The 24479-nt window shown below is 28.6% G+C and overlaps 2 protein-coding genes and 1 long non-coding RNA gene across 5 annotated transcripts; 1 reads left to right on the top strand and 2 right to left on the bottom strand.

Annotated features, from left to right (window-relative positions):
* The first annotated feature begins 7176 nt into the window (after nucleotides 1-7176).
* LOC113798515 (uncharacterized) lies at nucleotides 7177-19300 on the top strand. 2 transcript variants are annotated; one of them, XM_027349069.2, is made up of 4 exons: nucleotides 7177-7754; nucleotides 16090-16440; nucleotides 16511-17051; nucleotides 17118-19300. In XM_027349069.2, exons 1-4 carry the CDS (start codon nucleotides 7722-7724, stop codon nucleotides 18797-18799), a joined length of 2607 nt encoding a protein of 868 aa, XP_027204870.2. In that variant the 5' UTR covers nucleotides 7177-7721; the 3' UTR covers nucleotides 18800-19300. The 2 variants fall into 2 exon arrangements, with proteins under 2 accessions (XP_027204870.2, XP_075675698.1); XM_075819583.1 differs by lacking the exon at nucleotides 7177-7754 and adding an exon at nucleotides 15361-15510.
* Nucleotides 9713-11008, bottom strand: LOC142644860 (uncharacterized). Its single transcript, XR_012846040.1, has 3 exons — nucleotides 10382-11008; nucleotides 9897-10278; nucleotides 9713-9829 (listed from the first exon to the last, which is right to left on the bottom strand). It is a non-coding gene; the product is annotated as an uncharacterized LOC142644860 (long non-coding RNA).
* LOC113798516 (uncharacterized) lies at nucleotides 19104-24455 on the bottom strand. Of its 2 annotated transcripts, none has more exons than XM_027349072.2 (6): nucleotides 23520-24455; nucleotides 22985-23240; nucleotides 20841-21830; nucleotides 20250-20764; nucleotides 19628-20182; nucleotides 19104-19566 (listed from the first exon to the last, which is right to left on the bottom strand). In XM_027349072.2, exons 1-6 carry the CDS (start codon nucleotides 23871-23873, stop codon nucleotides 19423-19425), a joined length of 2814 nt encoding a protein of 937 aa, XP_027204873.2. In that variant the 5' UTR covers nucleotides 23874-24455; the 3' UTR covers nucleotides 19104-19422. The 2 variants fall into 2 exon arrangements, with proteins under 2 accessions (XP_027204873.2, XP_027204872.2); XM_027349071.2 differs by having other exon boundaries at nucleotides 20841-21827; nucleotides 23520-24453.
* Nucleotides 24456-24479: the final 24 nt, after the last annotated feature.

Here is a 24479-nt window from a genome sequence, read left to right on the forward strand (position 1 = left end):
AATAAACGACAGGTGAATGAAAAAAACGAAAAAGTTCCATCCACTCAATCTACCATCAAGATCATCAACATCGATTGAAATTCTGGTTAAGGGAGATAATTTTATTGGTTTCTTTCTTCTTTTTTTTCCCTTCAAATTATCTGCTCAAATTAATTTCAGTGAATAATAGTGTGATTTTTATTTTTATTTGTCTAACCGTCGATCACATCTTCAAATCTTCAAATCAAGCTAATAATGTTGAGTAGATAAGGTAGATAGGGTACCACCGATTGGTACCACAACCAATCAACAATCTTTTAGCCGCTATTTTTTTTTTTTTTTTTGTTATTCTAAATTAAAAATAAATATCACCGTTCGACATTGATATGACGACAAACATATCCATATAAAGAATCCACTGAAAAATGAATGATTTTGATCAAAGTTGATATAAATACCGGCTCGAACAGAAAAAAATGATGAAAAATAAAATCCATCGTTGTTGACCCATCAAACAAAATTTTTTTTTTTTTTTTGCTTAATAAACACCCTACATTTTGAATGATTGAAGCCAAAACGAAAAAATACCGAAATGTTAAGAAAAAAGGCATAACAAACCGGATGAACAACAACAACAACAACAACACTCATCATCAACACTAAGTGAGGAATTTTTCTTTGCAGCTCTTAACCTTGATTCGAACATATTACTTTTTCTTCTTTTTTTCTTCTTCTTCTTCATACTTAAAGATTGATTTTATACACACACTAAATATATGATGATGATGATGATAGATAGATATCTTTGATACCTGGATATTGTAAAAGATGTTTACTTCAGTTTTTTTTTACCCTTGTGTGTGTCTGTGAATGTTTTTAAATGTTTTTTTTTCTGAAAATATATTTATTTGACCTACATATTTTTGTTTATAGGAGGAATGTTTGTTATCAATTTTATTATATAACTTTCGTCAATTTATTTTATTCGTTATCATAATTTTTTTTTATACACGGAAATGAGATTAAAGATTTTTTTTGCTTTTCTTTTTTTGTTACAGAGAAGTTTAATAAAATTTTAGTATCTTTTTTTTCTGGCTCCACACAACACGGTAGCTCATCATTCATGATTTATTCAATAAAAAATGATTCTTTTTTCGGTTTTTCCTTGAAATTTTAATTATTATAATTTAATTTTTGGCATTCAATCAATGTCTTTTGTAATGATGTTGACAGATAGGATTAATTAATTAATAAAAAAAATGAAAATTTACAAACGTTTTTTGTAATTGTAAATTATTATTATTGTAAAAAATAACATTTTTATTCAAAATAAACCAAGGAAAAAACACTGAAGCAATCTTCATTTTTTTAAACAAAGTTTTTAAAAGTTTAAGACGTTTATCATCAAGGAAGTATTTATTTGCCCCTCATTGATTTAAAAAATAAACAATTTTGTTTCTTGGTTATAAAATATTTTAAAGAATTCATATCTTGATCAGAAAGAAAGAAAATCATCTCCAGATTGATTAAAGAAGAAGGTTGAAAAATGTCGCAATAAACAATTATCCTTTAATGCTTTTGATCTTCTTTTCCCGTTTACATTTCATCATCATTATTATCCATGAAAGATGGTGAATTTTTGAAGAAGAAGAAGAAGAAAAAAAATAACTAAACGATGCCATTGAAAAAAAATGGAAATAATTTAAACTAGGGATTTTTTTTTCTTTGATTGGAAATAAGAAAAAGAAGGAAAGAAGAAATGGTTGTATCATTAACCGATATGATATATTAATTACCAGAAAAAAAACTAATCATTTGCCTACCATTTGCTTACTTACCTACCTTTCTTCCATGATCATCATCATCATTTGAATGATGATGCTTGACGACATTTTTTTCTTTCATTATATCCAGCCGATTTTTTTTACAAAATTTTATTTCCTTATCTTCGTTTAGTTTAGTTTACCTACTCGGTTTCAAGGTAAAAAAAATATTTGCTCATTAATTTCAAGTCCAGTTTTTTTCTTCTTCTTCTTAATTCGGTCAACATTGCACATAAAGTTTGAATTTGAATAGAAAAAATCCAATGACAAACTTTTTTTTTGGATGAGAATTTAGTAAAACAAGATAATATCGATTTCAAGTTGTTAAACTTGAACTTTACGAATATGAACCGAAGATAACCGTAACAATCACCACCACCACCAGGTATGTATGATACAAATTCTTCCTTAATATTCAACAAGATTTGACCTTTTTTTTCTTTTTAGCTAAACATCCGTAAATAAATATAGATAGCTTAAATGAATAACAAAATTTCAACAAAACAAAAACAAAACAAGAAAAAAAAATCAATCAAATCAAATTTGATTAATTTTGATTTTTTTACAAAAAAAAAATGAAAAGTGAAATAAACAACAATATTTTAAGCAAAACTTTGATTTTGTTTCAAACCAAAATGAAAACAAAAAACGATGTCAGTGTGTGTATCATCGGATAAACAAGATGATGGTCATCAGCCAAACCCATCTAACAATGATGATAATGATGACGATAATAATGAATCCGAATTCCATTTACAACACAAGTGATTCATGCCATACTTGACATAATTCTTAATCCTTAATATTGTACTCGACGATGGAATCTTAACGATCAAAAAAAGAAAGAAAGAAAAAAAAACTTAAATTTTGTCTTGTCATTTTCATTTCAACTTGTTTCCAAATATATCTTTGGTTTGCGTGTTTTCTCATATATATCCATGAAAAAAATTACATGGAATTTCATTTCTTTTCACCTGTATATTATGATACTTATGTTGATCTTTTCTTTCTGTCTTTCTTAATCACTATCACACACAAACAAAAAAAGAAGAATTCACTCTCGGTTGTTTTTCGCAAAAAACAGCAAAACAAATTTGGATCACACACACACGCATATGATCATCATTGGAGAAAAGTTTTGTTTTGTTTTATCCTGTGGTGATTTTTTTTTGTTTGTTGTTGAAAATTTTCAATCAAATCTTTTCAATCTAAGAAAATTTTTTTTTGACAACCAAAGTGTGTAAGGTTATCATCGATACGATGCTAATGCTGAAGACGATGATTATCTTCTTCTTCTTCTTCTTCTTCTTCATTGTTACAATTCCAATAACCAATTTTGAGAATGAAAAAATAAAACAGAAACAATGAGGTCAGTTAGATGATGATGAAAATACTTCAAGTAGGTAGAGTGGATATAATATATCCAAAAAAAATAAAATAAGGATAGGCATAAGTAAGTAAGTAAGTAACAAAAAACAAAACAAAACAAATCGTTTTGTTCTTGTTTTTTTTCACCATTCACCGAATCATCCACATCCACTTCCATTCATTCATTCGTATTATCATCCACTAAACCATCGGATAAGTATGTAAGCAAAATGAAGAATGATGGCCATTGATAATACAAAGAGAGAGAGAGAGAGTTTTTCAAACAACAACAAAATGAAAAAAAAGGATGTTTAAGTCGGTCGATTATCAACAAATGGACAACAAAGAATAGTTGTTGTTGTTGTTGGTTTTTTCATATGTAAAAAGAATACTCTTGAGAGTGATCTCAATTCCATTCCATTTAAAAAAAAGGTGAGAGAATTTTATTTTACCTGCTTAAATACCGTAAATAAGACAAAAATATGAATGAATGAATGATGGTCATAGATTTGATCGGATTTATTTTTGTTCTGTGTTTGGTTAAAACAAATTTGAATAAACATCATTTGTTTTTTGTCGTGGTCGTGGTCGTCGTCGTCAAAACAACAATAGCTTCTGAATGGATGACAACACCGGCAGTAGAAATTTTTTGAATTTTCGGTTTTCGCTAATAGCACGATGGGTAATGATGATGATGATGATGATGGTTCGAGATGATTTATTATTGCTGTTTTGTATTGTTTGTCTCGTTGTTGATAGTTTTTCTTTCTTTCTTTCTTTTTTTTTGCTTTAAATTCCTGTTTTTTTGGTCGGTTGGTCGGTCGGTTGGTCGGTCGATTGGTTGATTGATTGATTGAAAATAGAATTCAAATTTGCTTTCAATTTGAATTGAAATTGTCCGTGATGATGATGGAATGATGAATGTGGAACAATGATTGATTCGATCGGATTGATAATCACATTTTATTGGATTAAAAAGTGATTTTTTTTGTTTGAAAATGAAAATTTTTTTTTCAATCAAATTTTGAAAAGATTGAATCACGATCATCTAAAGGGTTATTTTGTGTTTGTGACCCAACAAAACAAAACAATAATAATGATGATGATCAAAAACAAAACAAAAGGAGAGAAATTGAATTGATCAAAATTTCATCGATTATCATTTGGATGCGGTAAACAAATTAATATGAAAAGAAAAAGAAAAGGAGAAATGAGAAAAATCAATTTAAATTGAATTAGTTATGGGTTTTTGTTTTGTTTTGTTTTCCATTATCAATACCATGACTACATTGAACGAATGCCAATCGGTAAACAGAAAAAAAATGATGATGAATTAAATAAAAACAACACAACACACACACACACACACTGTGATTCGTGAGTGAATGATTTGAAAATTTAAAAAATATTATGCCTACCGAAATTATGTATGTACGGTAAATATTATCAACAGGTAGTTGAGATGTTTTTTCTCCTTCTTCTTCGTTGTCTATCAAGATTATCGATTAAATTTCGATTGATTGGAATGTAAAGTAGGAGAGAAAATAAAAATTACTTTTGCTTTAGCCAAAATAAACCTTTTGTTGAATTGAATTCATTTCAATCTAATTTTAGTAATCTTATAGCTTGAAAATTTCGCTGTTGTTGTTGTTGTTGTTGTTCCAATCCGAACGATTAGAATTGTGTTATGAAATGAACCAAAATATATTATTGATCGTGTCGATTTGATTTACATCAATCATCATTATCCATTTTGGAAAACAACAACGATAACAACAACAACAACAACATTGAATTGAAAATAAATCGAAACGGATGGATGAATATTTTTCACCGGCAAATATATTCAACAAACAACCAAACAACAACAACAAATCAAAGCAAATCGATATACGAATAATCATTTAATTTTCTATAAGTATATTTAGACTGAATCTCATTTCATTCATTTAATATTTCCAATTTAGCTTCTTCATTTCATCCAGCATCAGTATCACCTTGACCACACACACACACACACACCTATATGTATCATTTTGATTATATTTAACCTGGAAAGAAAGAAAAAAAAACATTCCACAATCATTAGCAACTTTTCTTCTCTACTTTTTTGTTGTTGTTGTTGACCTCGTAATTGTTTGATTTGATATTTTATCCTATTTATAAGGTTGAAAGTAACAAATTTTTTTTCATTTGAAATGAAATTAAAAATGATCGATCTGATTTTAGAGTTTGAAAATCAAGGTTTTGAAATGAAAAAGAAAAAATTGGTTCAATCAAATGGCGTCAATGATATAATCATCATCAGCGAAAAAAAACATTGAATGATCAATGGATGATCATCCAAATGATTATATCTACCAACCACACACAACAAATGATGGCCGGAATTTTTCTTTTCCCCATTTCTCTTGATTTGAAATATGTCAGTCAGTCAGTCATTCCTATCGAAAAGTTGCCAACTGTCAAATTCAGTTGGTCAAATCAGTTTTTTTTCGAAAATTAGTTAAGTTAGTTTTTATTTTTCCTATTGGAAATGAATAGCAATCAAAATTTTTGATCAATATCAAATCGATCGAATCTATGATCAGCAACAAGTATTTTTTTCTGATTATAATAATGATTGCGTTGACTTGATAAACGAATGAATGAATGAATGATAATCAACAGCCCAAAAGAGAGAGATAGAAAAAAAATCAGATTTTTCTACTTCTTCTCCCATCACATAACAACATCAGATCATTTTGACCATCGATGATGGGTGATGATTATCATTGATATCCGATTACATGATTTTGATGCATTTGGTAACATTTGATTGTTGATGATTTTTTTTTCTTTTTTGATTATTTGACCCAAAAGGGTGTTTTTTTTGTTGTTGTTGTTGATGTGGTGATGGTGGTAATGATTATGGTCAATCATTACCAATCATTATAATCTGTAGTTTTCATCTAAATAAAATGAATGAATTGACCTACCGCCACACTGACCAAAAAAAAATTGTTGCTAATCAATCAGCTAGTGATTTTCTTTTAATATCGGTCGATATATTTTCAATCGACTAATAGATGAAATCCAAGTTTAATTTATTTAAATTTTTTTTTTCAAATCAGTTTTTATGTTTGACTTTGCTATCAATGTTCTATTTGCTTGATCTATCTTAGCTTAATCAATTAAAATTCCTTTGGAAATTTTTAAAATTTCAAAAAAAATCGTCCAATTTTTTTCGTAGAAAAACAAGGATGCAAAAATTTATCAAAAAAAACTGTTTTCTCATTTCTAGATTTCCTTCCACTTCAACATCAAATTTTTCTTATTCGTTCATTCTATTATCTGGTTTAGTAGTGAAGATTTTTTTGAAAAAAAAACACTATTCGACCTGGTGGCATGGAAAACATACTACGGATAACGACGACGATCATGGTTTATAACAGTAAAACCAACGATGAAAACTCGATTATTGTGACCCTCACCTTTATCATCATCATTATCATAAAGATTTTTCTTCCCCGAACCATCAACATCGTCGTCTCTTTATTTTATCATCATCAACATCGTCAGTCGTCGTTGTTTCTCCCACAAAAAACATCTTAAAATTTGTACAGAACAAAATTCACCGACTGACCATACTCACTATGTTCATTTCTATCTCAAATCTTGAAACCGTCATATATCGGTTATTTCGGACAGGGGTTTGACCAGTTTCTCTTTGTTTTTATTTCATTTTTTTCTTTCTGGCATTAGTCAATTTCTGGAGTTTAGATATATTTAGTCAATCCTTTTTTTCTCTATCTTTTTTTTCCTCGTTGAAATGATCAGTTTTTTTTCGAGGAATTTTCATAGTAGCCGGATGATGATGATGATAAAAAAAATCAAACAACTATAACAAGTAACAGAGAAATAACCAGAAATCAAATCAAAACAAAATCAATAATTTTTCCAGTGATATGAATGAAGACATGAGAGCATGGTATAAAAACTAAAAATTTAAAGAATATTTGATTTTCATTTTAAATTTTTTGTTTGTTGGTTTGGTTTGGCTGTTGTAATTGTTGTAAACACCACTTATTCAATCATCACTTTTATGTTTTTTGTTGTTCGTTAATTTGATGGTTGATTGACAAAATCCAATCCAACAACGATTTTACTGGTGACAATTTTTGTTTTCAACGAAAGAATTTTTTTTTTGCTTTCAAATGTGATATGTTCTATTGCTCAAAACAACTTTATTAATGACATTATTGTTGTTGTCGTTAACATCACCATTTGATTCTTCATGTCATTAATATTTTGAATTTCATAGAAGAAAAAAATTCTTAATACCAAAAAAAGTGAATCCAATACACCAAAAGGTGTTTTGTTCATTCAACATCGAATCATTCTTCCCCATCTTTAGTGTGTTCGTGCGTATGTGTGTGTGGATGGGGATGTTTTTCATTCGCATAAGAAAAACCCAAGTGCCATAATCATCGAAACTAACAGAATACCAAAAATAAAAAATAAATTCAAAATTTATAAATTTTCAAGAAGTTAGAAAATAACAAAACAAACATGATTCATAAATATTCAATACTTTTTCTATCGGTAAGTTGTTTTTTTAAGAATGATTTTTGCAAAAAACATAACAACATTGTGATCAAAACACATTTTTTGATCTAATTTTAATTGAAATTTTGTACCAAAAAATTTGAATATCTTTTTTGGTTGTTGTAAAGTTCTAGGTCATCATCATCATATAATTGTTATTTCAAACAACAACAACAATCTCTTTTTTTTATAATGTGAAAACATTTCTTTTGCTTATTCAAAAGAAGAAAAAAAAACACCTGAAATATGATGCTAAATGTATACAACCTGTTGATTTTGTTTTGAAATGAATGACAAGGAATGACAAAAATAAAAATGATGACATTCAAAAGATAATGATAATGAAAAACTTTTTTTTTTTGCTAAAATTATTATTTTAATTAACGGTTACCTGTAACTTTATCATTTGATAAAATCAAAAAGAGATAAAAATCTTGAACAAGATGTAGGAAATTTTTTTCTTTTCGATAATTTTATTGCATAATTTTTTTTGTTCATGCTATTTTCACTTTAAAAAAATGTAAATAATTTTGATCTTTGACACATTTAGAATGAATGAATCTAGTTAATCTGGTCTAATTAATTATTTTCGGTTGCTGTTGTTGTTATAATTCAAGGTTAACAATCTCGACAATGATGATGATGATGATGATTTACTGGTTAACCACCATCTGCCATTTCTTATCATTCCTTTAAACATCTCAATCATCAACATCATTATCGATCATTTTGTAACTTACCTTTTTTATATAGATTATCTATATTAGATGTTTATAAATTTACCTGAAATGAAATGACCTTATTATTATCATGAAAAAGAAAATCATATATACCGTAATATTTAAGTGACTGGCTGACTGACTGACTAAATGAATGAATGAATGAATGAAATTTCCTCAACATCATCATCAATATTTGGGTCAAAACAAATTTTTTTCATTCCATTAGGTAATTGGGTAAGAAAAAGATAATGAAGAAGAAGATGGAAAAAGGAAAAAATTCGCCAAAAGTCTATGAAAATTCAGTCTTCATTTTTTCCAATTTTCTTACCACAGAAATATTACCAATGAATCCGTGACTTGATTCAAATGGGGGGTGATCTGGAGAGAAACAAAACGGATTTGTATTACGAAATCGTGTGTGTGTGTGTATGTTTGTTAATTAATTGTACCATCACTTGTATTATGTATTGCGAAAAAACAAAGCAAAAAAAAAATGCTAACAATAACAAATGGTTTCCTCGTAAACATCATCATTTTTTTCACTGTATATAAGATTCCATTGTTTAGTATTTATTGCTACATCATTATCAAATGATGATCATCATCATCATTTAAATCCTCTTCTTGTTTTTTTCTGATGTTGAAAAATTCAACATATATTTTTGCATTTTGTAAAGATTGGTCATGTTTGTTTGAAAGATTTTTTTCCATTCAAATCATTTCAAATCATTTTAACTTTGTATTTGAATCAATGTTTTTTTTCAATCAAATTTAAATAGGAAAATTGTTGATCAAATAACAATGATAATAATAATCATAATCCGGTAGCAAATTTGAACAAATTTGTAGTTTTAGATAAATCCGTTAAAAAATGAATGAATGAATGAATGAATGTAGAAGAAAAAAAAACATCACTTTTTTGTATCCAAATATACAAAAATAAGAAATTCTTTGATTTCCATATTTTCAAACAAATCATCATCATCATCAATATTATTTGAATTATACAAGTATAAATCATCATCGCACCCACACCTGAATCATTATCATTATCATCAGCCAGATGAAGATGAAAAAAAATCTGGATCATATTATCCTGTTGATAAATTGTTGTTGTTGTTGTTAACATCCATATTGTTGTTGTTATCAATCTGTATATGATTATCATAATAATAATAATAATAATTTAACCACAAACAAAATTAACTATAACAACCTACCTATGTTTTTTTTTTTTGAAATTCGTTTAGGGTTATTTAGTGTTTTTTTTTCTTCACTGACAACAAACGTTCAACAAAATCGGAATTCCAATTATCGTATTCAATTTACATAAATTTCATAAATGATAATCTGTAACAAACAAGATATTTATGAAAATCTTGAAAAACTTTTTTTTTTTTTTTTGCTATAAAATTACCTAAATCGTGTCATCAGGTCGGTTATTATCATCATCATTTTTTTGATGTTGTTGTTGTTGTTGTTGTTTGCAGACACTCTTTTATTACAATAAAAGAATAATTTATTTGTTGAAGATTTACGAATGTCCAGCAAAAAAAAAAAATCACAATTTTGATATACAAAAAAAAATCCATTCGGTTATTTGAGTTGTTGTTTGAAAAAAACGTGACCTTTGGTCGTTTATATATATACGAATCCGATCATCGACGAATTGATGATGATGATGATAATGGTATTCAATGCACACACATTCGCACATCAAACAAATACCAATTCCTTTTTTTTCCAACTCGAAAATAAAATGATTGGTTATGATTCTAAGCAAAGTGATAGAAAGAACCCTATGTTTTAAATATAAATAAAAAAATTATAATGATTATATCCTATATATGTTGAATAATAATAATAAATTTTTTTTTCGATCAAAAAAAAAAATATGCTTACAAAATTTTGAATTTGTAGATGAAAGTTTTTCTTCTTTTTTTTTCGTTTTTCGCTTCAGCACCCATCACAAGTTCATTCATTCATTCATTGGATTGGATTGGATTGAATGATGATAATAAAAGGGTTCGATGTTGTTGTTGTTGATGATTATGATGATGATGATGATGATGATGAGAATAAAGAGATTGAGAAAGGTAAACTTTATTCTTGTTTGTTATTTTATATATATGTTGATCACCATCATCATCATCATCCTCACGATATAATGTTTGATCATCATGATGATTATGATTTTAATGATAATGGTAAATCCTAATCATCGTTACATATGGTAATAATCCATTGATTTTTATTCTTTGATCAACAATTTTTTTTGTTTTGTTTACGATATAAAATGTAAAGATAGAAATGGATGATGATGTTTTTTCATTCATCGAATCATTCATTATTGAAGAAGAAGATAAAAAATCATAATGATGAGTAAAAGAATTTATTGTTCGATTATTATTACTATTTCTACATTGATTGTCTCATTTTTTTTGCAGTTCTGTTTAAGTGTTCAATAGGGTAGGGTAATAATAGTACTTTCGAACAAACCTATCAGGTCAAAAAAAGTGTATTAAAGGGGAGAGAAAGACGGAAAAAAATCGATCAAACTAAACCGGAAAAATATTGGGTGCGAAAAATAAAACCTTGAAAAAAAATATCAAGGTCAAGAGATCAAAATATGATGTGTATAAATATCAATCATGATCGAATAAGATTTTCAATTCAATATTCGATTCGATTCGATTGGATCGAATTGGGCTATTGGATATAGTGAAGAAGAACGAAAAAAAAACAATTCAACCAATCAACCAAAGATTGAATTAAAATATTGACCTCGAAAAAAGAAAACAACATTTGCATTTTCATCATTATCATCATCATGTTAGCCGATTGAATGGATTGATGGATGTAAGTGATGCTAAAAAATGGCCAAAATTTGCATATTTTGCAAATCACTTTTTTGTTCACAAAAAAAAATCATATCAATTGAAATTGGATATAGATGATAATTCTGGGTGTGTGTGTGATTCAGTCGATTATAAAGTTTTTTTTTGAAGTAACAATTCAATTTAATTAATTTTTCTTTAATTTTTTTTCCCTTCCTTTGAAATATCGATAACTATCGATGTTTATTCGATAATCATCGATAGTTTTTTTTTGATTTCGAATTTCAATTCAAAGAATTCATCGAAAGATTTTTTTTGCATCTTTGCAAATTTGAATAAACGGGGGGGAAAAAATCATATTATTCAAAATCTTTGGGTCGTAAATAAAGACATTTAAATTATTCAATTCGTTTCTATGAATCGATCGATGATAAACCAAATATAATGATCATTCATAATAATAACCGATCGATTTGATGGTCGAACAACTTGTTGTTGTTGCTGTTGTTGTTGTTGTGGCCCGACAATGATGATGATGATGATTGTGATTTGAATTCCAAAAATATCCTTGAAAACAAAACAACAACAACAAAAAATTGTTAAAAGCTAAAAACAAAACAAAAACAAAAAAATTTTTATGATTCCAATGGAATGTTTGTCTGTCTGTGTGTATGTGTGGAACTTATTTTTAGACAATGAATAATGATGGTGATGATGATGATGATAATTTTTATGACACCAAACTAACCATTGATGATGATGATGATGATGACATGTGTTACGAATTGTCGGGAATTGGCTGGCAACATTTAGGTCAAAAATAGATGATGGTCACACACACACACACACACACAAACATCCAAACACCTACACACTCACAATAGAAATGATTGATTGATTGATTAAACATTTTTTTTTTGAAAATTTTTTTGAAAAAATAAATGAACGAAAGCGAAACAATTTCGGTTATTTGAAAAAAAAACATCACATTTTGAAGAAGAAGAAGAATAATGGATGATAATTTCTGTTTGATTTTTTCGTTACTTTTGAAAAAAACGCCATTATTATTTTTTGTTCTTTGTTTGAATCCATTTCGAATCGAATCGATCATCATCATCATCATCATTGAAGAGAAAATCAAATAAAATTTTACTCTTTCCATCATATAATGTAATGTCGATCATTTTTTTACTTACTTGATTTGATTTTGTTTGTTATCAAATTGTTCGCGGTCTGTTTGTTTGTTTTTGTTTTGTCTTTTCGACAATTCGATTCGAATGATCGATCTATCGATCAATCGATAATCAAATAATTTGGTAATCATCGATGATCCACATTTTAACTTTTTTTTCGTTAATTTAAAAAAAATCCATTTTTTTAGAAAAAAATATTCCTCTTTTTTTATTTCGAACGTTCGTATCGTCAATATTCGATATATCGATAGTATCGATTATCTGAATCGAATGATACAATTTTGTCGTTATTGATCGAACAAAATAAACCAAAATGACTTGAAGCAAATCTTTTTATTCAAAGAGATTATCAACAACAACAACAAGAAAAAACAATGTTTTTGTTTTCAAAATCAATCAATGACCAATCATCATCATGATCATCAATAAATTCAAATTCCCATGAAGAAAATGACAATAAAGAAACGAATAAAAATTCTCAAAAAAAACATGACACATTTGACATGTATTTTTGGTAAGAATTTAATATATTTCTTTTTGTTGGAAAAATAAATCATCATAAAAGCAAAAAAAATCAACTATAATCAAACAAGATGTCATAACAACAACAACAAAATGCCAGGTTGATTTTTTGGCAACGATAACCTTGATGACATTTTGTTTTTCTCTTCTATGTATGCTGTGGACATCAAAATAATTTGTAGCATGTCTTTTGGTCGTCATCATATAAATATCCGGTTTTTTGTTTGTGAAGAAAATTTAAATATTTGCTTAAACCTTTCTGCTATCTTTATTATGATTTGTTTTTTTTTATAACCATGTTGTTATTACGATAAAACCTGGTGACCTAAAGTCAAGTACTGCTCTTATATATGATGGTTTTTTTAAGGATATATATTTATATCCGACATAATGATGATGATGATGATGATGAATGCTGAAAGGAATGGTCGTAATAGTGATGCTGATGTGATTTTATGTAACTGGATTATTGCAATGATAATGCAGCTCAAAAAAAAGACCATTGGAATTTCTTCGTTGTTGTCGTCGTCGTCGTTTTTTTCGACATTATTTTCCACCAACACACATCAAAAAACTAAATAAACGATTATCATGCATACCTTTTTATTGGTGATGGCAAAAGATACGATGAAAAGATATTTCTTCGAAATATTTTTTTTTCTTACCTGATGATAATGAATGATAATGCAAAATGAAATTTATTTATTTTCTTGCAATTCTTGTTTACCTAATTCAAGATCAAGATTATCATCATCATTGAAATGACAATGAAAATGAATTATTTTTCTTTAATTATTATTCGTTTAGAAAGAAAAAAAAAGATAAATTTATTACCAGTCTGCCTACCTATGATAAATTTGGTCTATTTTTTTTTAGTTTAAAAAAATCGAATAATTCATTTACAACGATGTTACCTTAGTTAATAGTGATTCAATCAATCAGATGTTGAAATTGTAGAAAAGAATTTAGGGTTTTGTTTTGATTTTTTTAAAAAAATAGATCATTTAAAATTGGAATTAGCAAAATTCGAATCAAATTTTTATATTTATTATCAAATCACGCGATAAAAAAATCGATCACGAAAATATAATAATGTTTTGATGATTAAGGATTTTTGTTTTGGTTTTGTTCTTGATCGAAAATCAATTGATTGATTGATTTAATGATCTATTTTTTCATTTTTGCTAATTGGATTTGATGATTCGAATTTCGAATGATTTGAGTGATCTAAATCAACACAGCGCATGAACAACAAAAAATATTCCAAACTATTTCAACCTAATCATGTATTTTTTTTTTTTGAATGTTGTTGTAATATTTACCGTTATTTACCACAATAATATATCATCGTTTATAATTAATCAATCGAAGAAGAAAAAATTCAATCTTCTCATAATGATAATCGATGTGATCTCCCAAACTTATTTTATCTCGAAAAAAATGAATATCATTGAAGTTTTGAAGTTTTTTTTTTTGGTTCATCATCATCCTGGTGAATGGTATTACCAATCACCATTCGAATTCGTATTTCTTCTTTTAACTGTAATCGACTTATTCTATTTCTCACCAAAATTTTTTTTTGATTTAGCTATTTAGATATATCGAAAGATAACCAAAGCAAAAAAATATATTTAATTCGTTTGAATTTCTTCGTCAATGATTTCCTTAATTTTTTTTCTCTATCTCTTTATCATCATCATCAATTGGAATGAATGTTTAAGATGTGATATCAAAGTTTTTTTTCCTACCGATCCCCTTGCAAAACAACCAGCCAGCCAACCAAAAAAAAATTTATCAAAATGATAATTAAGATCATCGAAGATGTTGAAATGAACCTAGAATATTTCTACTACCTTTTAACCAATCAACCATAAAAATTAAAATAATATCGTTGTCGGTCAGTCGGTTTTTCTTTTTCTCAGTAGAAAAAACGAAAAAAAAACATTAACCATGAACAAATTCGACCGAAATTTTTTTACCCGAATTATCATCAACCAATAGATTGGATATAGATAGCCGGGAGTTAGGAAAATGATGATGATGATGAGTACGAGAAAAACAAAAACCGGTCAACATAAAAAATCGTGATTTCAACAGCCGAATTTTTTATTTCCACTTTTTTTTTCTTTCAAAATATTTATCGGCTTTTATTGACCTACCGATTCGGGATTGGAATTTCGAGTTTTTTTTAAGGTGGTGAAGAGATATCGACAACATTTTCGTTTTGTTTGTCTGAATGAAATGAGTAGAAATAGAAGAAGTAGAAGAAAAAAAAACAGGAATTAATCTCATGATATCAATCCATATTAATGATGACCGATGGCTATGATTATGGATGATGATGATGATATCCATAACAGTATTAGTGGGTAGTGGTATCGTTGATAGTATATGTGTGTTCGTGGTATTTACAGCTATCAATCGAATTATTTTTTTTTTGTTTCTTGATGGTAAAAATCGGAAATCTTTGAACAACAAGGTATAACCGAAAAAAAATAAAATAGTGATTGATATGATGATGATAAATAATTTATATTTCGTTTTTTTTTCGTTTCTTATTTAGAAACATAAATAACTTGATTATCATTATTATCCGATCAATATGATTGGGAGAGAGAGAGAGAGAGAGAGAGAGAGAGAGAGAGAGAGAGAGAGAGAGAGAGAGAGAGAGAGAGAGAGAGAGAGAGAGAGAGAGAGAGAGAGAGAGAGAGAGAGAGAGAAAAAGAGAGAGAGAGAGAGAAATAGGGTCAGTATCATGAGAAGGTCAAAGTCGATTTTTGTTTTTTGTTTTTTTTAGTTACCGTAACCTTTATTTTTTGTGTTGCTCAACATAAGAGGTTTTTTCATGAATAAATCAAATCTATAGAAACTAGGTTAATCTATAATTGAATATTAATCGATATTCGAATATTTGATATTTGAATTTAATGTTTTTGTTTTTTCCTTTTTATAAATACAAAACTGAAGAATTATTTGATTGGTTTTGAAATTGAAATTATTATAATTTTTTGAAAAAATTTAATATTTTTTGCATCTTTTTTTTTTCTTCATTTGATAGGCTTACTTATTGTTTGCCGTTGCCGATCCTTCTATTGATTCACCAACACATAAAAGTGATGATTCCATTGATGTTAGTTCGTCAATCGGTGTTAGTAGCCATCATCATGATGGTAGTAATAATAATGGTGGTGGTGGTGGTGATGGATCAAATAATAATGGTCCACAACATTTAACACCCGGTATGGTTGAAGATTTACTTGCAAATGAATCAACAATGGATGGAACAATGCGTATACCAAGTCCAATTGGACCATCATCATTATCACATGCATCCGTTGTTGATTCCGAATCTGATCTTATGGGTGCAGAATCGGATTCTAAATTTTCTCTTTCCAAACTTAAAAGACCGGTATGATTTTTTGATATCAAAAATATTTGGAACTATTTTTTTTTTAAATATGCAAATTCATTATCTTTAGTTTGCTCGACTGCCATTTGATCTTCGATTCAATACTCGATTTTTGAATGGTCCATTAATGACATCCGGTTCGAATATATTACCACAAATTCATCATTCACCACCACCGATGCGTGGTCCAGGACCACAAATGATGCGTCAACCTGGTCCACCACAAATGCGACCACTATTTTTACCAAATGGACCAAGTCCCAATCATAGAGGACCACCAATGCCACAATTTCAACATCAACATTCTCCACCTGGATTTGGTGGCCATCAACCAATGTTTAAATCATTACCACCACATGGACTTATGCAATCAGGACCAAAATCATTGATGCCACCTCAATCACAAATGCAAATGATTCATCATCAAGGTCCACCACCACCACCCCAACAACAGCCACAACAACAACAACAACAACAAGGTCCGCCTGGATCACCAGCTCATATGGATAATGAACCAACAGGTATGAGTGGTATTGATCCAATGCTTCATACTATTGCTGAATATATTGATTCCGGAGATGATAATAACAGACATAATGAATTGATTAATGGTAATAAAAGATTTGAAACTGTCAAACTTCTATTCATTTTAATCTTTTTCTTTTTCTCTCACTCAGATTATGATCGTCAAACAGCATCGAATGAAATATGGCCAATTGCACAACCTGAATTAGCTAAAATTGTTCATTTAGATGTTAAATGTGAAAAGAATTTCATGAAAGTTTCAGTTGAATTTGATCGTCCATTCAATGGTATCATATTTAGTAAAGGACATTTTAGTCAACCAAATTGTATACATTTGCCATCCAGTTCTGGCCGTTCATCGATCTATTTCGATATACGTATTGATAGCTGTGGTACTACCGGTAATATGGGACCAAATTCATTGACTGCCTTTGGCAACGTTAATGCTGGAAACTTTTTCGAAAATACTGTCATATTCCAATATGATCCATTTGTACAAGAAGCTTGGGATCAAGCACGAAAACTTCGATGTACATGGCATGATCAATATGAAAAATCTGTATCCTTCCGTCCATTCCCAGTCGATATGGTTGATGTAGTTCGTGCCGATTTTGCTGGTGATAATGTTGGTTGTTGGATGCAGATTCAAGTTGGTCGTGGTCCATGGGCAAGTGAAGTAGCTGGTATTGTAAAGATTGGTCAAACAATGACAATGGTATTGGCTATCAAAGATGAGGAAAATAAATTCGATATGTTGGTTAGAAATTGTGTAGCTCATGATGGTAAACGAGCACCGATCGAATTGGTCGATACTAATGGTTGTATTGTACGATCAAAACTGATGTCTAAGTTTACGAAGATCAAAAACTTTGGCTCCAGTGCATCGGTGTTGAGTTATGCACATTTTCAAGCATTCAAATTTCCCGATTCAATGGAAGTACATTTTCAATGTACCATACAGATCTGTAAAAATAGTTGTCCGGAACAATGTGATCAATCTGGACAATCAAATATTCATTATATTAATCATCAGATTTCTGGTACAATGCAAAATCTACAAAATCATCGAGATATTATGGGCGGTAGTAGTAGTGATATCTATCTTGGTTCAGATATGCCATCAGCAGCTGCACAAATTGGTGAACTACCTGGACGATCGGATAATAGTGTATTGGCTAGACCTCGTGAAGTTCGTGATGTAAGTGGTGAATTGAAAGAAATCCTTCAGGAAACAAATGCTACAGCCGCTAAAGAAGTTGGCGTGGAAAAAATCATCCGTGTCATATCTACTGGTGATCTTAGTTTTGCTACATCGGATAAATTGACTGCTGAACAATCAATTGCGGAAACGAATGAAACATCTAATGGAACATCAAATAGTAATAGTCATTATCGAAATGGACCAAAATCTTGGCTTTCGGAAAAGATGAATGAAAAAATTTGCATGTCATCGATTAATTTTCTCGTATGTTTTGTAACATTATCGACTTTAGCATTATTTTTTTGCACTTGTTCAGTGGTAATGTGTTGCCGTAAACGTTCAATTTATGGTGATCATGTGGCTACAGCAGCAATATTACATGGTTCGGTACATTTAAATGGAAAATCTTCAGGTAAAAAAACTTCGGCAAAAGAAGCACAATTGATTAAAAATGGTAAACGTGGTAAACATGAACAAAATTGTCATGATAGTAGCTATGGATCACAACAGACAGTCATACCGGTCATGTCGGGTAATGGTACAAATGGTGCTTATCTAGGTAGTTCATCGGTATTATCACCACGGGTACAAGCATCAGCCGGTACTACAAATGGCTATGTTATGTATCATTGAAAATATATCCCGAATTTTTAATTAAACCAAAAAAAAAACAGACATTTTTTTCATTTATATATGGTGATCACCTTTTTTTCTATTGGACATTTATGAACAACCACTAACAAATCTTTATAACATTTTTTCTTGATGCAAAAAAAAATCAAGAGAAAAACAAAATATCGCTTCATCATTTTAACTTATTTATTTACATTCATCATTATTTTGACGATAAATTCAAATTCACCTACCAATCGAAAACTTGAATTTTTTTTAAATTCTTTTCTTTTTCATTCATTCATTCATTTTTTTTTGTCATTCATTCATTCATTCATTCATTCATTCATTTTTTTTGTCACAATCTCATTTCTCATTGTATAGCATTTATTATTATTATTATTTTTTGATTATCAAAACGTCATTAATTTTTTTTTAATCATCATTTTTTTCTCATTAATCAATCATTATTTTCCTTTCCCTTAAATTATTTTTGAATAAAATATTTCGATTCTGGATTAATATTTACAATTTTTTTTATAACCAGTAATGAGCGTGTATTAAACAGGCGAATGAAATGTTTGTTTTGGAATTGTCAAATTATTTCATGATTTAAAGTTTTTTTTAGTGGGATTCAAAATGTATTAGGCAAAATTAATTTTATCTTCGTATAGGGCAATTAAAATCATGAAAATATAACCCGAAATGATGCCAATGTTTTTTAATAAAAATGATAAACACCATTGTCGTGTAAATATTGGATCGGCCATTTCTTTAAGCTCGGGTAACTAAAGTAGAGATGAAATAAGAGTGGAAATAACTTTTTTTACTTGATAAATAAAAACCTACCATATCACAGAGTGCAATGTAGAGGAAAAGACCGGCACATACGGCCAATGACCATCGATTAGCTTGATCCGAATTGCCCAACAATATCCCAATAAAAAATCCAATAAAACAGGTCAATGCCGAAACAAAATTTATGATGGCTGCACGTTTCACTGACATACCGGTTGATAACATCACAGCAAAATCACCAAATTCATGAGGTAATTCATGACAAAACACAGCGATTGATGCAGATAATCCACGTGTAATACTGCTTGAAAATGAAATGCCTATAGCAACACCGTCAAGAAGATTGTGCATGGAATCGCTAATCGTAATGATTAATGCTAGCGATGTCATTCCCAGACAGATTATATTATTTTTACTACTATTATCATCAATATCTTTCGAAGATACACTCGGATCAACAATCAATTCTGTATTCGAAATGGATGATGTTAATATTTGTGGACTTAAAGTGTTAGCTGAATCTTCAATTTTATTATTTGAAGATAATGACTTATCATTCGTAATGGCCATTTCTGTTGTTGACAATTTTGATGAATTGCAAGAAGACTGTGAGATGATAGAAAAATTTTGTATAATTTTCTGAAAATTAATCGGACAATAAAGAAAATTCTACCTGAATCGATGAAGTTGATTCTTTCATATTGTTATTTTGTGATTGTGCAAAATGTCCATGAAGATGGTCATGATGATGTTTCTTATGATGATGATGATGTGGATAATGTTGTTGTCCATGATCATTAACATTAGATAGATGAACAGATTTTTTTGCCTTTTCTTTTAATTTGGCCAATGAATTTGAGATCACTTCGAAAAGAAATAATACATAGATTGATGCAGATATGGCAACCATCAACCAAAGAAATTCGAAATGATTTTCACCATCATCATCATCATGATGGTGATGATGGAGATCGGTTGAATTGTTATCATTATGATCATGTGAATGAATACCAAGAACAGCAGGAATAATATGAAATAATGCATCACCAGACATTGAACTAAATGCTAAACCGATCAACATCTGTATGGTCAATGCAAATGCGCGACTTTCAAGAATTGGTATGAGCAATACACCTCCCAATGATGATAAACTTATAATGAAAACACAAATATTACCATATAGAATAGCTATTTTATTTGGAATTGTAATTATTTTGTTAATCGAAATTGATTTAATTTAAAAAATCTACAAAATTGAACTCACCTTTACCGATGCTGTGGTCATCATCTTTATCAATCTTATCAACATGCTCAGACTCTTTAACAATTGATTCGGATTGATGTTGTTCATGTGATGCATTTCTTTTTTCAATATTATCATGATTATCGAATGACGAGCGCTCACAGGCTTTCGAAAGAATTTGTTGTAGAAAAATTGGTGCTAAATGTTGAAGAACATTTTCAGTTAGAAAATTCATTTCCGATTGATTCTGAACATCATTTTCATGTTTTGTAGAATGTTGAATTTGTTTGATGAGTCCCATATAGAAATCATAATTAAAGCATTCAAGATTTTTTCCAATTGGATTGTTGTTGGCAATAGAATTCATAGCAGATATAAGAAATTTAACCTGGTGATTATGTGGATTATTTAATACAGATCGATGTCCACGATGTTGAGGTATACTGGATTCATGATCTGATTGATCAATAAGGCCACCAATATGAAGATCATTGAGTAATCTGGCCAATCCATATTGATCGATGACAGCAATATTTTCCTTTGAAAATGATGATTGAATTGAATTGGATTGTGAATATTTTTTACCATATCTATCGATTATATCACGCAAAAATCTTGATTCAAATAATTCAATTTTTTCACCTTTTACCAATCGATTCACAATGATTAATGCCATTGTTTCGATAATTAAACTTGAATCATTAGTATCATTCAAATGAATACGATTTAAATCATCAATAATATTTTCACGACCAAACCATTTTTCCAATTTCATCGATACATTTGATGATGATGAAATAGGTGGTAATGAAATTAAATTACGACTTAAACGTCTTAATAGATCATCAAGATTTTGTACAAATTCAAATGAAAATAATGATGATTTTTCACTTTCATTCATTGTACGTTGTGATTCGGCAAAAAAATCCGGCATTAATAATGATAATAATTGTTGTCGATTTTGATCATAATGATTATTTGGTAATGAATCTTTCGGACAAATAGATTCTTCTTGGAAAAAGTCAAACAGAAAAAAAAACAAAAACAATGAAAAAACAATAGATTAGTATAACCTACATTTAACAAGACAACAAATTAGGAAACAAAGTTTCTAATTTAATGGGAATTTTGCTTAAAAGTAAACACAACAGTCTACAGAGTAAGTAAATAATCAATCATTATTTGATATTTTAATGAAATTGATTGATCCAAAGACCTACAAACAAACACACACACACTATAAATTTTGACTTTTATTGTCATACTAATTTATTGGTATTTACTTCATTGGTTTTGTCTATTTGAATGAGAAAATGATTGAGATATATTTAAAAAAAAATCCTAAATCACCTTGATCATCAAATTAATGGTATTAATGTATTTGTGTTGTGTGCTTGTAATATTAAAGATAATTTCATTCATTCATGAGAAAACATTGATTATGCTTGTTGCTTATCAGAAAAGAAATTGACCAGCGGCCATCGTTTTTTTTGTTGTTGAACAAAAATCTATTAAAATTTTCACTGGGTTACATGATCTGGATTAATCATTAAAATTTTATTAGATTTTAATTCAATTATTATTATTATTTTCCCTTTTTGATTATAAATGATTATTATGTTGATAATTATCATATATGATTTTGGGGTTAAAGCAAAACAATCAAATACATTATTGTCTTTATTTCTCAATCAATGATACAATTTCTATGATGTAATTCAGACAACAACAACAAAATTTGACAAAATTTTCTTTTTTTTTCAAAAAAATGATTTATGATTAAAAACCTGAAATACATTTTTTTCCGTTCGTTCATTTTTTGTTTTGCTTGATTATCTTTAAGTTTACTTTGTCTTTTTTTGCTATCTGTTTAATATTTTTCATATTATTTCGTAATAATTGAAAAATTGTTCAGTAGCAGCAGTTGTTTTGTTTCTCATTACACATACTATTGTCTATCACACTATTTTGATTATCCTTGAAACTTTTTCTCAAAGATCTACATATTTCGTGCATCATCCTCATCATTTTCGATAGGGATGATGATGAAATTTACATTTGTTTTGATGAAAAATTATTGATTTTCGTTCAATTGGAACATACTTTTTTTTCAACACTTTTATCAATGTAAACAAACAAAAATAAAAGTGGGGAAAAAAACTCACTTGATAACCGACATTCATACCACGAATCTAGTTGATTTTTTTGTTTTCCCATTCCATCTTGATTGTCATCATCAATTAAATTTTCTTCCGTCCATTTTTGTTGAAATCGATCTAAACGTATTATATTTGTCAATAATATAGTTGCCATTCGACGGCGTTGATTTGATGTTAGATTAATTTGTTTTGTATGATTATCTGGTCGAATAATTACAGGTACATTGGCCATTTTGGCCAAATTATCTAGATCGGCTAGACACTGTTGAAAAGCAAAATAATTGACAAAATAAATAAATAAATGAAATGACAAGAACAAAAAGAAAAGATTCAGTGATAATTGAGATTCACGAAATCATCATGAGAAAAAAAAGAAATTGGCAAATATAAACATCCGAAATAATGAGAAACAAAAATTCAACAACAAATTGATCAATTTTTTTTTCGGTTCACACATTTCCTAAACACATTCATATTTCATCACGAAACTTTGTGTGTGTTTTTTTTTTGAAAAAAAATTATATTTTGATTTGGGATTTACCTGACAAGTTGATTGTAAACAATGTTTCAATAGTGGTTGAAATCGTGAATTAAATCTCTGTATCCATATTGCAGCTTTTGTATAATTTGATAAAGTTTGATGATGATGATGATGATGATGATGATGTTTTTCCGATATGGATGATTGAGGTTTGATAGAAGATTTTGATGGCCATTTTTCATTTAATTTTGAATGATTTCGATTATCGAATGAAGAATTTTTTGTTAATATCGATGATGGTGAAGGCGATTGTTTATCATCAATAATCGATATGGCTAATAATGGATTGAAAACAATTGACAGAATTATGATAATCAACATTATTGATAATGATGACCAGATTCTTGAATCCATGATGATTATATATTTTGATTGTTGAAAAACAATAACTACAATTAAAATTAATTTGATGAGATGATTATGATGACAATAAATCAAAGGTCAAACAAACAATAAAACAAAAACCCAAAAACAAATTATTTCAAATGCCAAAATTACTGATCAAGATTGATTCGATGATAACAAATTTTTCATTTGTACACCTGATGATGATTCATTTTGATCAAATATTTTAATGAGAAAATTTTTGTTTTCAATTCAGATATCATCACAACATCGATGCAATCGCCAACAAAAAATTTTTGAATTATCGAAAAAAACAAAATTCGAATGAAATGAGATTGTCGAGGAAAACAAAATTTTTCGACAAATATCTTTAACGTCATAATAATTCATGCGCATGTGTTGTTCGAATTCGAATCATTCATTTTTTTTCGGGAATTCATTAATCGATTCGATAATTCAATCATAAACAAAATGATGATTATTGATTATTGATTAATTAATCTAATTAATTGATTAATCGATTTTATTTGATTGAATATTTTTACTTTTTCTATAGGTGATTGGCCAATCTTTCATTATGACGATAATCAATGTTTGAAAACAAACAACTCGACA

Source organism: Dermatophagoides pteronyssinus, unplaced genomic scaffold (genome assembly GCF_027571235.1).
Source record: "Dermatophagoides pteronyssinus isolate colony J.1.1.1.1 unplaced genomic scaffold, Derpt_VIB-CSIC_2022.12 sq0004, whole genome shotgun sequence".
NCBI lineage: Eukaryota > Metazoa > Arthropoda > Arachnida > Sarcoptiformes > Pyroglyphidae > Dermatophagoides > Dermatophagoides pteronyssinus.